Here is a 17063-nt window from a genome sequence, read left to right as displayed (position 1 = left end):
CAATTTTCTACAATAGCTTTACTTCCAACAGCATGTTTAAACAAAGATGTTCTATTTCTAATTTTATTTTGAAATTTCTAAATCTATGCTTGTCTCTCATGTTGAACCATTCAATTTTCTCCAATGTTTCCCTAAATTTCAGAATCTCTGTAATTCTTTTTACATGGATTTGTATCTACAAGCCATCTTAAGTGAGCAGTTCATGTAAGAGAGCACAGACCTACTTGTCGACAGCACCAGGAGTTCAGCAAGATGTCGTGCAGTAATTCCCGCAGGCAGCCCCAGGGGCAGAGCTGATGAGAGCGTACTGTGCAAAGAAGCCATAAAGCCTCTGGAGAAGAAAGGATGGCGCTGTGAGGTCAACAGCAGTAGCAGCAAGCACAGCCAATCTGAAGGAATGTGCACAAGCAGAGCACGGAACTTTTCTCCTCTGGATTGAGCTGCGAAATAAGTGTCAACAATCTGCTATAAATGGAAACTGAAAGAGCCGGGCAAGAGGAGGAAAGCAGGAGGGTTGGAGCAAGATGAAATAATAATTATCTCCTTCCAGTTACTCAAGCCAAAAACATGGAGACATTCTCAACTCCTTCCTTTCTCTCATTCCTCCGACTAATCCATCGGCAAATCTCACTGAGTCTACTTTCAAAATATATCCAGAATCCAACTAATTCTCCACAGGTCTGCAGCTACTGCTGTAATGGGAGCGACCATCTCCTGGGGCCAAGGCTGCTGGAACAATTTCCCACCTGGTGCCCCTGCTTCCACTCTCGCTCCCTCCCATCTGCCCCCCACAGCAGCCACGGAGATCTCCTAGAACAAGCTCTCCAGGGGCCTCCCGTGTCACCTAGGATACAACCCAGAGCTCCTGCCACGGCTCACAGGCGAAACCCCACAGGAACCAACCTTACTTCCCAAGCCCCGCTTTACTGACCCCACCTCCTACCATGCTCTCGCCCGTCCCCTCCCCTCCGCTCCGCTCGAGCCGCACTGACCTCCTCCTTGCTGTGTTCTGAACACGCCAAGCACACCCCACGTCAGGGCCGCTGTATGTGCTACTTAGTACCTCTACTTGGAATGTTCTTCTCCCACGTACCCCTGTAACCCGGGCCCTCACTTCATTCAAGCCTCTACGTAATATCGTATTACTTTATCAATCCTATGTAAAAGAAAACCCCCTGGTCACTCTGTCCTTACCTTGTTTATTTTTTTGTCTTAATATTTACCACCTAACGTGTCATGCACTTACTCATCCATCTCTTTATTAACTGTCTCTCCCTGCCCCTCACCTGCCTCAAGTGGAATTTAAGCTCCATGAGAATGGGGCATTTTCGTTCTTGTTGTTCAGGTATTCCAGCTCCTAGGACAGTACCTGTGCATGCAAAGTACTCACTTCATGTCATTTGTTGACTCAACGAACGCATGAAAAGACTATCAAAACAAGACTCAGAGAACACGACAGGAGGAGCAAGAGTACGTGTATTTCGCTTTGGTAAAGAAACGGGATTTGGGACACTGAATAAAGAAAATGAGAACTCCAGACCCAAGAAAATTTTACGGTGATTTCAGCGAGCAAACAGACAGAGGGTACAGATACGATCCAAGCTCTTCAGAAATAAAACAGTGACTTGGTTCTGGAAAAATGTGATAATGAAACACAAAACATTCCAATAAAGATGGCAGAACAATTCAGAGTCTGGGCTAAGGAATACAGGTGTGAAATAAACCATTTTAAGGGAAGACTTTGGTTAATCATCTGTCAGTTTTTTTGGTTGTTTCTTTGTTTTGTTTTTTAGAATAGAAAGTTTTTAGCTGGAACAGAAAGAGTCAAAGACAAGCCATGAATGTGGTTCAAATAATCATCTGAATGCCATCCTGTGGTCACAATGTTTCAGGTGCAGAAACAAGGGCATAGTGGAAAAGGAGGTAGAATGCAAATGCAGCACTAAAATGCATCTATGAAACACTGATCAGGAATGTGTGCAAACGAAAGGGAGACTGAAACATTTGGTGTTGCTTTAAAAGCCTAAAGAGAAAAATTAAATAAAAACAACTAAGCTGATAACATCAATCCAAAGGCATACTGGGAAGGCACAGGCTTCAGAGAACATGCTAGAAGATGAACAAAGACAGACTTCATGCCTAATAGGGGAAAAAGGGGGAAAGGAAAACAGAGAATAAACATTTAAATCAGACACACAGAGCAGAAAGACAGTTCCAACTAAGGAAATAAGAGAGAGTGGGCCTGCTTCAGGGAAAATGGCTTTAACAAAAGAGGGAAAAAGGAGGCAAATAAAGGACATCTAGGGAAATTAGGGAGGAATTATCGAAAGGAGGAAAATTTAAACTAGAATGTCAGATAAGCCAAACTGTAGAGTGACAGGAGTAAAAGGGAGAAGAAAAGGAAGTCATAAGTGTTCAAGCGTAGCCTCAAAAATGGCATAAAAGACACCAAAATTAGTTAAGTGGGAACACGTGATTTTTACATGAGATGCAGCATTAAGGTGCAGATATAAGAATGAAGTAAATCACTAACCAGCTCTCTGACCTTGAACAAGGCACTTAACCTCTCTGGGACTTATTTCCTCTGTTTAAAAAAAAAAGTGTGTGTGTGTGTATGGAGGGGAAGTCAAAAATAGTCAAAAATGGGTGATCATTCTAAAGTCTTTTTTCCTCTAGCTTATTAAAGAGGAAAAGACAGGAAAAGCACAGAACTCTTTTAAAGAAAGAAATCAGAAAACTAGAAAATTTTCTAAATGAGAAGAGTAAGTTAAGGACACTTTTGCATAGTGCTTTACAATTAAAAAAGTGCCTTTACGTGCAAGATTATATACGTTCCTCACAGCAAGCCTGAGAGACAGAAAAGACAGGCATCATTTAACACCATTTTCCAAATGGAATAACTGAGGCTCAGAAAGCTTAAGCAACTGGCTCAAGGACACAGAAACAGTGGCAGATCCAGAATCCAAGCCAGGTTTCACAGCAGCACAAAGTCCACTATCCTTCTACGTTCAGACGCTCTCCTCCTGTGTGACTAAGGTTTTGCAGGAAATTTTTGTGGCTTATTAGGCGGTAGATAAGGGAAGAGCTATAAACATTTTTGAAAAACCAACAACCTGTTAATTTAAACTAAAATTCCTTTAGAATTAAAGAAGTTACCATATACGTAAACTACACATACACTAATTCACCGTACGAAATGTTTTCCTACAAAGTTGAACTTGGTTGCCACAACCTATTAAGACTACTCTTTCAGTCCACCTGCCTCTCTTTTAAAACAGTAAAGCACTATGCAAAAGTGCTATTACGGAAGTTGTAATATTTTCAGCCTTTCTGAATACAGAATAATTGACTTTGATCTTGAACTCTGATGTAGCTATGAAAACATTAAACAAGCTGTTTCAATTAGTACATCCTGGGAGCCAAGAGTATAGAGAAAGTGGCAGAAGTAGATTGAGAAGGCAGTTTTGTTTGGTTTTGTTTGTAACATCTAAGAGGACTGACACCACATCTCTATGGTAGTGATAATAAAGGATCAGGTCTTTCCTTATCCTACCCTTTGCTCTAAAAGCCAAAATCAGCTAGAGCTGCCCAATTAACTGCAGGACTGGTGAAACATCTCAGGAATAGAATCTGCTGCTTATTGGTCTTATTTTATCACTCCTTCTCTTTATGTACATTTTAATTGAACAGAGTAAGTTCTAGACAAAATTCCAAAAACATGTATATGATTCTAGTAGTTTTATTGTAACAGGCAAATGTTTTCCTTCAGAGTGGTTAAGAAACTCCAACTGAGAGCTTCCCTGGTGGCGCAGTGGTTAAGAATCCGCCTGCCACTGTAGGGGACACGGGTTCGAGCCCTGGTCCGGGAAGATCCCACATGCCACAGAGCGACTAAGCCCGCGAGCCACAACTACTGAGCCCACGTCCCGCAACTACTGAAGCCTGCGCGCCTAGAGCCCGTGCTCTGCAACGAGAAGCCACCGCAGTGAGAAGCCCGCGCACCGCAACGAAGAGTAGCCCCCGCTCGCCGCAGCTAGAGAAAGCCCGTGTGCAGCAACGAAGACCCAACGCAGCCAAAAATAAATAAATAAAACAAATAAATTAAAAAAAAAAAAAAAAAGAAACTCCAAGTGAATAGTTGCACGTTTTCCCAGGATCTGCACTCCTCTGCATTCTTCTTCCTCTACCCCAAGTAAAGGCACCTATGATTTCTTACAGCCCACCCAAAGCTACTCTTCACAAATCAGCAGGCCGTGCCTCCTTCCTCTTGGACATCGCTGCAAGTCTTCTTGATGGAAGAAAGGGTGTGAGAAAGGATAAAGGATCAAAGGGCAGTTTAAGGGCAAAAAGGGGGAAAATCCCAAAAAAGGACCAGAGAAAGTGGAAACTGGAGCTCAGTGGCCACGATCATGTTCCTGTTTTTTTCCTGTATTTCTTCATCTTTCCCTTGGGGTTCCTCTTTTAAAGTAGCTGGACAAACAGTGGCCAGATAAGCGCGCTGGAAGCAGAAACTTGGGAGAAATCCAAGAATATACTGAATGAGCCACAGCCAATTATAAATTATACATCATCTGATTATCAGGCACTGACATGCACAAAGACCATACAGGATAGACAGTGTAAATGAAGAACACCAAATCTCGGTCAGAAAACCTGAATTTAAGTCCTGGTATGCTGCAGGATTTCCAACAAGTGACCTTTCCTGAGGTCACTTTCCTCATCTGTAAACAGGGATAATACACCAACAACCTAAATATTTTACAGAGTTGCTGTGAAAATCTATGTGAGAAAAATACCACACATTTGAGGCAAATACCTTTTAAAATCACTATAATGTCGTAAAGGACAATAAAACCCTTAACTGAAGACCCTCTCTGCAATCACATATAGTACCCATATTCTGCCTCTCTTAGGAGTATAAGCATGATCCAGGCAGATAAATTTAACTGGCTTTTCAGTCACTATCTGAAACAAACATTGTAATAAAAGAAGTTCCTACAGTCCAAAGATAAACTACAATTATTCACATACAAGGCTAATGCTCTCACTGTCAACAAAATATGTATATTAAATTTTAGTTCCAAGAGTGTGCTAAGTAATCTACATCTTCTCATTTAATATCCTACCCATATCCAGTGTAGTAGAAAAAGCACAGGGCTTGATGTCTGAATGACCTAAGTTTGAATCCCAGCTAGGTTATCATAAGTGGCAGGCCTTAGCCAAGTCAGAGCTAAAATATCCTCAAACGTACATTAAGAATAATGCTACCGATGTCATAGGATTAAAATTACTGTGACCATGGCTGTATTGAGCCTAACCTGGCGCCCAGCACACTGAGGTTGCTCAGTATATGGTGGCTGGTAATCTGATTGCCTTTCCATTCCCCCCAAGCAAGCATCTTTAGCTTCTCTTAGGAATGCTTAAACTACACAATCAAACAAGATTACCAAAACCTCTCTCAACCAAGAAGTACAATGAAAGGGATTCCCTAAAACCATTCACAGATCCTGAAATTGTGCCCCTAAAATTAACGTGAGCATAAGATCAAAATCTAAAGAGTTTAAAATCCATCCTTCCTTCACATGACCTGTGTAGTCAGGTGATCTAAAACCTAAATGGCCCTTCAACCACTGGCACTCCTGAGGGAAGAGGTGGCTATTCTCTAACAGCCTCCCCATTAGGAGGCCCTTTTGGTAAGAGGTAGGCTGACTGCTGTCCCTTCCCTGAGAAGGGCAGGTAAAAACAGGAAGATAGGAGAGAAGAGGATTTAGCTTAACTTGGAAAGCTAAATTAACTAAGGAAAGCAGAGCGAGGAAGATTCAGGACATTATCTTCTTCATGACTTCACCTGAAGCTTGTGCCCCAACTATATACACACTTCGGTCAGTTTTGTACAGTTACATTAATATGCCTTCAAGCTTTTTCAAACTTTCCTTCCTCTAGGGTTGATGGCTAGTTTCAGATTTGATCCATAACAAATTAAAAAAATATATACGTATACAAATGAGAATTGCATTAAAGACCGAAGTTGGCATTTAATCAGGCTCTTTTTTCCTTCCAGCTTAGTGTTAAGCAAGTGTTCACCTTTTTTTTTTTTTTTTTGGCGACCGTATGATATTAAGACACGTGCCTTCATCCAGCAACGAAGCAGCAATGCGTAAACTAGACTTTACCTTGTCTTTTCCCACCAAATTTTCCCGTTTAGAACTTTCCTCATTGCCTATGCCTAGCCTTTTGGGCAGTCTGAGAGTCACACGTAATGACTGTCAAAACAGATGGTCTGACACACACAAAAGAACTACTGGGAAGAGTCAGTGTCTGTGTACAAACACCCACGTGCGATGATCTCCTGAACAATCTCCTCAAACTCACAAGATCAGACAGAGATGGATGGTGGAGGAGGGTGGAGTAGGGTGGCCCGGAGTGGAGCTGGATACAAAGAAAAGATTAAGATCTGGGGAGTAAAATGGAAAAGAACCACAAGAGAGTACAGAGAAGGAGAGTCTATCATTTACCACAGTGAGGAGGCAAGAGCCATCAGACCAGGTAGGAACGGAAGAATCTGTTGGGGAAAAACTACAACAGTCAAGAGAAAACAAAGATTTCACCAAATCGAGACTTAAGAGGGAGCCCTCTCTCCTGCTCCAATTCCATGGGGGTTTTGGGTTTTTTTTCCAGGAAGCTACAAAACAGTTCTTTTTCAACAGCGGGATTATACTAACAAAAGCAAATAAAGGAAACCTATGCTAAAAATGTAACCTACCTACACTGAGCGGTCTGAAAACGGAAATACTTCTTCCCCCGTATAGCAGTGGGTTTCAAAACAGCAGGAACAGGGAGAGGGATGAGAGCTGTAAGAGGGGGAGGGGAACGGCCGGGCTCTTCCTGAATGTAAGGAGTCTTCGGCCTAAACGCTTATTTTAAATGCACCTTTCTGTGGGCGGCTGGCAGGTTCCTCACTAAACACAACATTCGACTGTGGAAGTCGGAAGCTGATGAGTGGTTCAAAGCCCACGGGGACTTTAAGAGCCGCTGCAAACACAAGGCTGATGCGGAACCAGCACTTGCTTCGGGTAGCACTCCAATCATCCCCGTCGGGCGCCTAGAGCTCCAGCGAGGCTTGAGCCGACTCACTGTGCGAGGGAAAAGAGAAAACTGCAAAGTTCAAGGGAGAGCCTAAGTTTAGCCAGAAGACCGTGCAATCAGACGCAGGAGGGTGTGAGCCGGCAGGAGGTGGATGCTATCCGTTTGCTCCACGGGGTGCTGCACAAGAAGGAAACCCCTTTTACACACACACACACACACACACACACCGCGTTCCCTCGCCCCGCGCCCACTCCCGGCACACACTTACTTTCGTCCGGCCATTGATCTTGTAGTTGCCCAGCTTCCCGTTACAGTGGCGGATCAGGTCGTCCATGCTGCTCATGAGCAGCCCGATGGTTTCGCAGCCGGGCTCCTTGCCCTCGATCCAGGTGATCTTATCGCCTCGGATGTCCTTGGACGAGTCGCTCTTCTGGCTGACCAGCTGCCCGTCCGTGAACTTGCCGGTGTCGTGCAGGGCGCGCACCTCGTCGCCGATCTGCTGCCCGGTCTCCTTGCCCAAGAAGTCGTCCACCACGCAGATGCCGTGCTTGTTCATGCAGGGCACGATGTACTCCAGCGCCAGCTTCAGCGCCGGCAGCGGCTTCGTCTGCCCGTTGGGCCGCAGGCCGCCGCCGGGGCTCAGCGCCTCGCCCGGCGCGCTGCTCGGCGGGTACAGGTTCGCCTTCTCCTGGTACAGCGACGAGCGGGCCAGCGGCTCCTCCTTCGCGGGCTCCGCCTCGGCGGCGGTCGCCGCCGCCGGGCCCTGGCCGCCGGGCGCCGCGCGAGGCGGGGACGCGGCCGCCGCGGGGCCGGCCGCCGGCTTGGCCTTCGCCTTGGCCGCGTCTCCGGCGACCCGCGGGCCCGCGGCCTCGGCGGCGGCGGCTCTGTCCCGGCGCGGCGCCGCCTTCCTGGCCTCCCTGGCCCCGGCCCCGGCGGCCCTGGGCGGCGGCGCGGGGCCGGGATGCTGGGGCTGGCCCGCTCCGGAGGCGAGGGCGCCCTCGCCGCCCTGGCACACGAGCTTGTGCTTCTTCCAGTCCTGGCGCTGGTGCTCCTTGCTGCAGTAGAAGGAGCTGCGGCAGCGGCTGCAGCGCAGCAGGTTCTCCATCTTCCCGCACAGCTCGCAGTACTGCCGGTCTCGCTCGCTCGGGCTCGGCCCGCCGGGCCCGCCGCTGTCATTGGCCATGGCGGCGGCGGCGGCGGCGGCGGCGGTGGAGGCGGCGGCCGAGCAGGAGGGGTGGCGGCCGGACGGCCTCGCCTGGGGCCGGGGAGCGGGCGGAGCCGCAAGGGCCGTCACTGCGCCATGCACCCGCCGCCCCTCGCCTCGGGAGGCCGGCGCCCCGCGCCCTCGGCCGGGCCGCTTCCTCGTCCTCCGGTCCCGCCGCGCGGCGCCGGCCGCCGCCTCAGCGCCTCATCGCCGCCGCGGGCTGAAGGAGCGCGGCCTGCGCGGCGGACGGCGACCTCCGCTCGGGCACGCGGGCCCGGCGCGCGAGATCCGCCGCCTCGGCCGCCGCCGCCTCAGCGTCCCGGGCGGCCCGGCTCGGCCCGCGGAGCAGCGCAGGGCGTGCGGGCGCCACTCGCTCTGCGCGCTCTGCACGTACACCACGGCCCCGCTGCGACCCGGGCGGGCGGCGCGCGAGGGCGGGGGGCGGGGCAGGGCGAGGGGTGGGCCGAGGGGGCGGTGGCCGCGCGCTCGCGCTCGGGCGCAGGCGGTGCCCGGGCCGCCTCCGCTCTACCGCACTGGGCCGACTGGGGCTCGGAGCCCGGTCTGGTGCCCTCGGGGCCCTCGCCGCCCTCGCCAACTGCGTCCGGGGCGGGCCCGGGACGCTGCCGCGGCCCGCCCGGAGACGCCGAGGGGCAGGCCCGAGAGCGGCGGAAGGGAGGGGTCCGCGCCGCCGCCGCCGCCGGGCCCGCGCTCCGGGCGGTACCGACACCTGCTGGGCAGAGCGCGGCCGCGAGGTCGTCGCGGAGCTGGGCGGCCTTAATATGGCTGCTGTTTGTGTGCGGCCGACTGGGTGTGTTCCAGGCGCGCTCCAGACTACGTTGCAAGGTGGCTACTGCCATCGTCGTGTTGCATCGGAGGAAACGGAAATTCAGAGAAGTAAAGTAACTTGCCCAAGGTCACGCAGAACCGGGACGGAACCCAGAAACCAGACTCTAGGATTCCAAGGCTCCTTTTTCCATTACGCCAATACAGCCTGTATTTCAGGAAGGCCCGAAATGGTTAAAAACAAAACTAAGTATTGCTGCGGTGTCAGTCCAAGCCCCTGTGCCCGTTTCAGCCAAATTTAAAGGTACTGAAATTCGATGCTTTTTTTTTTTTTTTTTTTAACCATTTTTAAATCCTGTGAAATCTTGCGGAGTTTAAACCCTCGTGAAAAAATGTTTGGCTACCTAGTCGACTAAGGTAATCAAAGCTCATTTCAGGGTCCACATTCAGGCACTTAAGCTCAAACTGCTGGAACTGCTCCTGAGAAGTGGATCTGGCCAGGGCGCGGGGCGGAGGGAAGGCAAATGGGCATTACTGCATTAACGACTTTTAAAGTTAAACAGAAGTATCTCTTATTATTAGAATTTGTGCTATTCTGATGAGTACAATTCTTTCTTTTATAGTACCTAAAAACCTTACCAGAAATAAGCCAACGGTGTTTCTTTCCGCCCTGCCATTTATTTTTGGAATAAAAAGGGCTGTGATTGCGATGTTCACCATCTTTATTGAGCACCTGCTAATGTGGGAAATGCTGTGCTGGGCTTCTGTACCATCTGAATAGACTGCAGGTAACTTCAGCAGTCCTTGAGATGTTAGCCTTCCAGATTAACAACACAAGAGCTGACATGTGTAAGGTTAAAAGCAGAATAATATAAGGACTTATAAACCACTTTGTAGAATATTTTTTTAAAAACTAGCCTGAATCCAGAAACTCTTCATCAACTACACAGAACTTAAAACTGTCATTAAATTCTGCCATATAAATCAACAGTACTCTGGGGATCCAATCTGGTGAAAGAGGACAGTAATTCCAATTAGCTTGGCCTTTGGAAGACAGATAAGTTCCGTGCAGGGGGCGGACGTGTAAACAAATAATGACAACCTAGAGCTCAGAGTAAATGCCCTAAGAGAGGGTGGATAGGACGGGGTGGGAACACAGAAAAAGGAATTGCTAGCCCTGCCCATTGCACTAATCAAGATTTCAAATCGATTAATTTAGAAAGTCTTTAAAATGGCTTAAAAAGTTAGCTTTTAAAACGTTTTGACATACGTAAATTATAAAAGTAAAATATAATTTCAATACAAGTGAAATCTAAGACTTCCTTGGCCTCCTTTTGCTGTAGTAATGATAACTGATTAAGTATTCTCAAGTTTGCTAGGGAACACTCATTCTACAAACACTTGATTCTTCTAAATTTAGTTATTTGTAGATATTAAAAGTAGTCCAGGAATAACTTTAAAAATTACTATTTAGGTCTGCGGCATGCAAAGAAGTGTATTTACATCTCTCTATGCTTTTTTCATGTATTTTCGTTGATATCTACCTAAAAGATTAGATGTCCGTATCAAAACCTTTATTAGCTTTCATTTTGTTCCAATTAAGTATACAAAATCACAAACTGAACATGTGTATCTTGAAAATAATTAGTCAAATGTGACACTTTCAAATTTTTCATGAATAGAACAAATATAAAATGTGTTTCAAATACTTCCAAAGATCGATGATTTCAGAATTTTCACTTACTCAGGTTTAATAACCTGTGAACTCATTCCAAATTAGTGAGGTTTCACCAAACCATCTGCTGACCATGCAATAGCCAGTGAATGACAAGTTCACCAAGGAGATTCTAGAACTCCACCGGCATGTAGCTGTTGTCATTTATTCAAATGTTACAGAGAAGATCCACACTGTCATGCAGGAATTTATCTTATAAACACTTACAGGGTACTTACTATTATGTGCCAATCTCTGTTCTAAGCATTTTACAAATATTATCTCATTTAATCTTTACAATCGCCGTGAGGTGGGTACCATTATTATGTCCATTTATAGAAAATGAAACAAGAGTAAGGCAATGAGATGAGTAGCACTAAGAGTGTTACCTAATACTTTGAGGAGAACAAAGGCTTGTGTCTCCCAAAGCCAGTAATTAGTACAACTTTTTCCCTGCCCCAAACCTAATGAAGATCAACTGGTCTAAAACCTGAAGGATGAATTCAAGGAAAGGTGCTGTCATCTCCATATCACACCAACTTGGACCAAAGCTAATTGACCACCTCTTTCACTTTCCTTTGTTCTTCTGGCAATGTTTACTTAAAACTATAAAGCAATAACCACTATGAACTGATGAGAGACTTACAGAAAAATAGAGGCAAAACTGAGATTAAATGCAAAGGATAGAATTAAATGAGGAAATGAATTTAGAAATGACTGTGTCGAGTCTTGAGGAAAGCCCAGTGAACAGGCTTTGCCCTCAAGGGACTAGCCCTATTTCTCCTTTAAAAATGTTTAAAATGCACAAGAGAGCGTCTTTTCTGCTCAGGAAATCACACATCTGATTGTTAACTAATGACCTCTTGTTTCCCCATCTGTGACAATCTTGTTTTAATACATTACAGAGAACAGAAAAATCACAAGTACAACATAGGCATCCCACCAAGATAAACAGGAAGACGATCTTCAAGTTCTGGGAAAAGCAACTAAAAATTTGAGCCATTTTCTAACTATAGTATCGGGACACGCACAAGTAGGTGTCTTGGAAAACAGCACCTGCTCTCTTCTGTACTGGGTGTTCTGCCAGATGCACACATGCGCTGTGCTTCCCCACGTACGTCGAACCAGGTTTACTGTCTACCAAGGTGGTTCCCTTATGAAAATAAAATATTTAAATAGACTTTGTATATATTCAGGAAAATTCATCTATCACCCACTTTATCAGCTTATGATTTAAAACTTACTAATCCAGTTAAAAATTGATCATCTCAAGAAATATAACATGAAACTTTAGAATCATTCCTCATTATAATGATTTATTGATTTATTTATATAATGTATATAAATATAATGGGTTAATATAATTGCACTATGAGTTGTTTTTTTGTTGTCATTGTTGTTGTTAACAAACATTACCTTAATGTTGAACCCACTTTTAATGTAGTCCCAATCAGTAACTTACACCAACCCAGGTTAAAGACAGCTCAGTTTTTTCTGTAACTCTTTTTTTGTGGGAAAAGGTAAACATACACAAAGATAGAAATAGTAGTATAATCAACCTCAGCCCTGATTAGGTCAATAATTATCAACTTCAACAATTATCAACATTTTTATATTCTTGTGCCCTCCCATTTTGCCTTTTCTTTTTCTTTTTTTTTTGTTTTTGGCTGCAGAATCTTGGTTCCCCGACCAGGGGATCCAACCCGGGCCCACGGCAGTGAAAGTGCGGAGTCCTAACCACTGGACCGCCAGGGAATTCCCTCCGTTTTGCCTTTTTTTTTTAATTTATTTTTTACTGAGTTATAATTGACATATAACATTGTATTCATTTTAGGTGTACAACATAATGATTTGATATATGTATATTTTATGAAACAATTACCATAGGAAGTTTAGTTAAGATTCATCACCTCACACACAGTCTTTTTTCCTTGTGATGAGAACTTTTAAGATCTTCTCTCTTAGCAACTTATTTATTTATTTATTTATTTATTTATTTATTTTTGGCTGCACTGGGTCTTCGTTGCTGAGCGTGGGCTTTCTCTAGTTGTGGCGAGCAGGGGCTGCTCTTTGTTGCGGCAGGCAGGCTTTTCATTGCGGTGGCTTCTCTTGTTGCGGAGCACAGGCTCTAGGCACGCAGGCTTCAGTAGTTGTGGCACGTGCGCTCAGTAGTTGTGGCTCGTGGGCTCTAGAGCGCAGGCTCAGTAGTTGTGGCGCATGGGCTTAGTTGCTCCGCAACATGTGGGATCTTCCCAGACCAGGGATTGAACCCGTGTCCCCTGCATTGACATGCGTATTCTTAACCACTGCTCCTCCAGGGAAGCCCCTCTCTTAGCAACTTTTAAACCTGCAATATAGTATTGTTAACTATAGTCACTCTGTACATTAGATCTCCCAGACTTACGTATAACTGAAAGTTCACACCTTTGGACCATTTCACCGCCCCCCCAACCCACTGCCTCTGGCAACCACTAATCTATTCTTGGTATCTATGAGTCAGTTTTTTTATTTTCGGTTTTTAGAAACCGCATGTAGGTGGGATCATACAGAATTTGTCTTTCTCTATTTGACTAATTTCACTCAGCATAATGCCCTTGAGATTCATCCATGTTGTCGCAAAAGGCAAGATGTACTTCATTTTTACGGATGAATAATATTCACATATATATACATATATATGTATACACCACATTTTCTTTATCCATTTATCTATCAATGGTCATTTAGGCTGCTTCCATATCTTGGTAATTTTAAGTAATGTTGCAATGAACATGGTGGTGCAGATATCTTTTCCACTTAGTGTTTTCATTTTATTCAGGTAAATACCCAGAAGTGGAATTGCTGGCTCATATGGTAGTTCTATTTTTAATTTTTTGAGGAACCTCCATACTGTTTTTTACAGTGGCTGCACCAATTTATACTCCCATCAACATTGCACAAAGGGTTCTCTTTTTACCATATCCTCACCAACACTTATTTCTTGTCTTTTTGATAATAGCCATTCTAACAGGTGTGAGGTGATATGGTGGTTTTGATTTACATTTCCCTGATGGTTAGTGATGTTGAGCACCTTTTCATGTACCTGTTGACCATCTGTATGTCTTCTTTGGGAAAATGTCTATTCAGATCCTCTGCCCACTGTTTCATTGAGTTGTTTGTTCTTTTTCTGTAATACATATAGTATACCAGATATATGATTTGCAAATATTTTCTCCCATTCTGTAGAATGCTTTTTATTTTGTTGATGGTTTCTTTTGCTGTACAGATCGTTTTAGTTTGTTGTAGTCCCACATGTTATTTTGCTTTTGTTGCCTTTGCTTTTGGTGTCAAATCCAAAAAATCATTGCCAAGACAGACGTCAAAGAGCTTCCCCCCCCTATATTTTCTTCCAAGAGTTTTATGGTTTCAGGTCTTACATTCAAGTTTTTAATCCATTTTGAGCTGAGTTTTGGTGTGGTGTAACATAGTGGTCCAGTTTCATTCTTTTGTATGTGACTGTCTAGTTTTCCCAACACCATTTATTGAAGAGACTATCCTCTTCCCATTATATATTCTTGGCTCCTTTGTCATAAATTAATTGACCATATATGTGTAGATTTATTTCTAGGCTCTCTATTCTGTTCCCTTGATCTATGTGTCTTTTTTAATGCCAATACCATACATTTGTGTGTTTTTTTCATCTTTTATATACATTTTCCCTGGTCCCATCTCTTTGTCAGGAGACATTCTTATTTAAATGTGTTGAGAGTTCTACCCACATCAAATGGGAAGTCCAGTTCCCTCCCCAGGGATCTGCAAAGCTCTGAGCAGGGGCAAAAAGATGGGGGACAGGGGCAGGGGGAGCACAGTTTCCATTCTTGTGGCCATCCCTGACTCTGAATTTCTGCTCCCATTGAACTAAGGATCTCACTCTTATCCTTGTTCTCTTTCTTCTGCTCCAAAAAGAACCTAGATTCAACACTCAGCTCTTTTTAAAGCTCTTTTTCTTCTGTCCCCCCTCAGGAGTCTTTTTACATTGCTCTGGCTACTCCATTTTGGGACATCCTTCACACAACCTCTTAAGGAACCTGAATTTTCTCACTATATAGCTTGATCCCTGGGCTCTGGGCTGACCTTCAGATATCCAACTGCTCACTATTATCTCTAAGGCAGTATACTCAGAGACTTTCTCTTGAGTAGCCCAGAACTGGACGAATTTGAAATTTCATCCTCTGCTATATACTAGTGCCTGAATATGGAAGGAAATGATATGTGATTTATATTCCTATTGATATGGTGTTTACACACTCTTCCCCCACCTTCAGAAGGCAAAAGTAGTCATAGTCTAAATTTTAAATAAGAATGTTTTTCCTCCATTACATTCCTTCTTATTAATATTTAGTCATTATTTTATTTTATTAAAAATTTTTTTCCCACTCAGCTCCATCTTTTTGTTTTTTAATTGCTCTTTATTATATCATACCATTTTCCCACAACTGACTCATCCCTTCTATTCTCTGCAAATTCAACTCCTACCCATTCTACAAAGATCATCTGAAATCCCATTACTTTCACAAAATGTGTGTATACAAAAGCATGTGTAAATAAACACCCAGCTAACCTTAATGTAGTTTTTTACAGTTCACAAAGGACTTGCACATACAAATTCTCATATGATGCTCTATGAGACTATGGAGTAGATGTTGTTAGGACTTTCATTTTACATATAAGAAAATTCAATCTTTGTGCAACTGAGCAGCTAACCCAAGGACATACAGTTAAATTGACTACAGTTTTGCATTTCAGGGAAAAGATTTTTTTTCCTTTTACCTTCTGACCCCCTTCACCCAAGGTCTGTTTTTTGGTTGTTGTGGTTTGCTACAGCTTTGTAATATAGTTTGAAATCAGGAAGTGTGATGTCTCCAGCATTGTTCTTCTTTCTCAGGATTGCCTTAGTTATTCAGGATCTTTTGTGGTTCCATACAAATTTTAGATTTGTTTTTTCTATTTCTGTGAAAAAATGCCGTTGGAATTTTGATAGACATTGCACTGAATCTGTAGATTGTTTGGGTTGTATGAGCATTTTGACAATATTAATTCTTCCAATCCATGAGCACAGAATATCTTACTATTTATTTGTTTCTTTTTCGATCTCTTTCATTAGTGTCTTACAGTTTTCAGTGTATAGGTCTTTCACCTCCTTGATTAAATTTATACTTAGGTATTTTATTCTTTTTGATGTAGTTTTAAATGGGATTTTTTTTTTCCTATAGTCCATGTTGCCCCATTAGAGAATCCTTGCACTTTAGAGATGGAAAGGGCTTTTTTTTTTTTTATAAGCTATTTTAAATTATTTATTTATTTATTTATTTATTTATATTTATGGCTGTGTTGGGTCTTCGTTTCTGTGCGAGGGCTTTCTCTAGTTGCGGCGAGCAGGGGCCACTCTTCATCGCGGTGTGCGGGCCTCTCACCATCGTGGCCTCTCTTGTTGCGGAGCACAGGCTCCAGACGCGCAGGCTCAGCAGTTGTGGCTCACGGGCCCAGTCACTCCGCGGCATGTGGGATCTTCCCAGACCAGGGCTCGAACCCGTGTCCCCCGCATTAGCAGGCAGATTCTCAACCACTGTGCCACCAGGGAAGCCCAATGGGATTGTTTTCTTAATTTCTCTTTCTGATAGTTTGTTGTTGGTATATAGAAACAAACTGATATGTATATTGATTTTGTATCCTGCAACTTTACTGAATTCATTTCTTAGTTCTAATAGTTATTTGGTGGAGTCTCAGGGTTTTCTGTATACATAATAAATACCATGTCATCTGCAAATAGAGAACTCTTCCTTTGTGATTTGGATTCCTTTTATTTCTTTTTCTTGCCTAATTGCTATTGCTAGGACTTCCAATGCTCTGCTGAAGGAAAGTGATGAGAGTGGGTATTCTTGTCTTGTTCCTGATCTTAGAAGAAAAGCTTTCAGCTTTTCACCATTGAATATGATGTTAGCTGTGGGCTTATCATATAAGCCTTTATTATACTGAGGTATGTTTCCCTCTCTACCCACTCTGTTGAGAGCTTTTATCATGAATGGATGTTGAATTTTGTCAAAAGCTTTTTCTGCATCTACTAATATGATTATATGATTTTTATCCTTCATTTTGTTAATATAGTGTATCACATTGATTGATTTGTGGATAATGAACCATCCTTGCATCCCTGGAATAAATCCCACTTGATCATCATGTATGATCCTTTTAATGTATTGGTTTTTTTTTTTTTTAATTTATTTATTTATTTATGGC

At 43.9% G+C, this 17063-nt stretch overlaps 2 protein-coding genes across 12 annotated transcripts in view; one reads left to right on the top strand and one right to left on the bottom strand.

Annotated features, from left to right (window-relative positions):
• Positions 1 to 8463, bottom strand: part of EGLN1 (egl-9 family hypoxia inducible factor 1) — a 71596-nt gene extending 63133 nt beyond the window's left edge. For 6 of the 8 annotated variants that reach the window (XR_014249078.1, XM_082407685.1, XM_082407682.1 and 3 more), the window contains exon 1: positions 7355 to 8406. Coding sequence is in view for 7 of the 8 variants with exons in the window: in XM_082407685.1 (XP_082263811.1) it covers positions 7355 to 8269 (915 nt within the window). In the remaining variant the exon portion in view is untranslated. Of the gene's footprint in view, positions 1 to 7354 lie in introns of all 8 variants that reach the window. The other 2 variants (XM_082407686.1, XM_082407687.1) reach the window with 2 other exon arrangements.
• On the top strand, positions 8387 to 12153 carry LOC309635881 (uncharacterized protein; the record flags this gene model as incomplete). 4 transcript variants are annotated; one of them, XM_082407726.1, is made up of 3 exons in its annotated part: positions 8387 to 9377; positions 9697 to 9861; positions 11693 to 12153. In XM_082407726.1, the coding sequence occupies one exon, from the start codon at positions 8387 to 8389 to the stop codon at positions 9191 to 9193; it is 807 nt and encodes a 268-aa protein (XP_082263852.1). In that variant the 3' UTR covers positions 9194 to 9377; positions 9697 to 9861; positions 11693 to 12153. The 4 variants fall into 4 exon arrangements, with proteins under 4 accessions (XP_082263852.1, XP_082263851.1, XP_082263849.1 ...); XM_082407725.1 differs by having other exon boundaries at positions 8387 to 9490; XM_082407723.1 differs by lacking the exon at positions 9697 to 9861.
• Positions 12154 to 17063: the final 4910 nt, after the last annotated feature.

Source organism: Balaenoptera borealis (assembly GCF_965194805.1).
Source record: "Balaenoptera borealis genome assembly, chromosome: 10".
Classification (NCBI taxonomy): Eukaryota; Metazoa; Chordata; class Mammalia; order Artiodactyla; family Balaenopteridae; genus Balaenoptera; species Balaenoptera borealis.
Note: the sequence above shows the minus strand (reverse complement) of the source record. Positions and strands in the feature narration are given on the sequence as shown.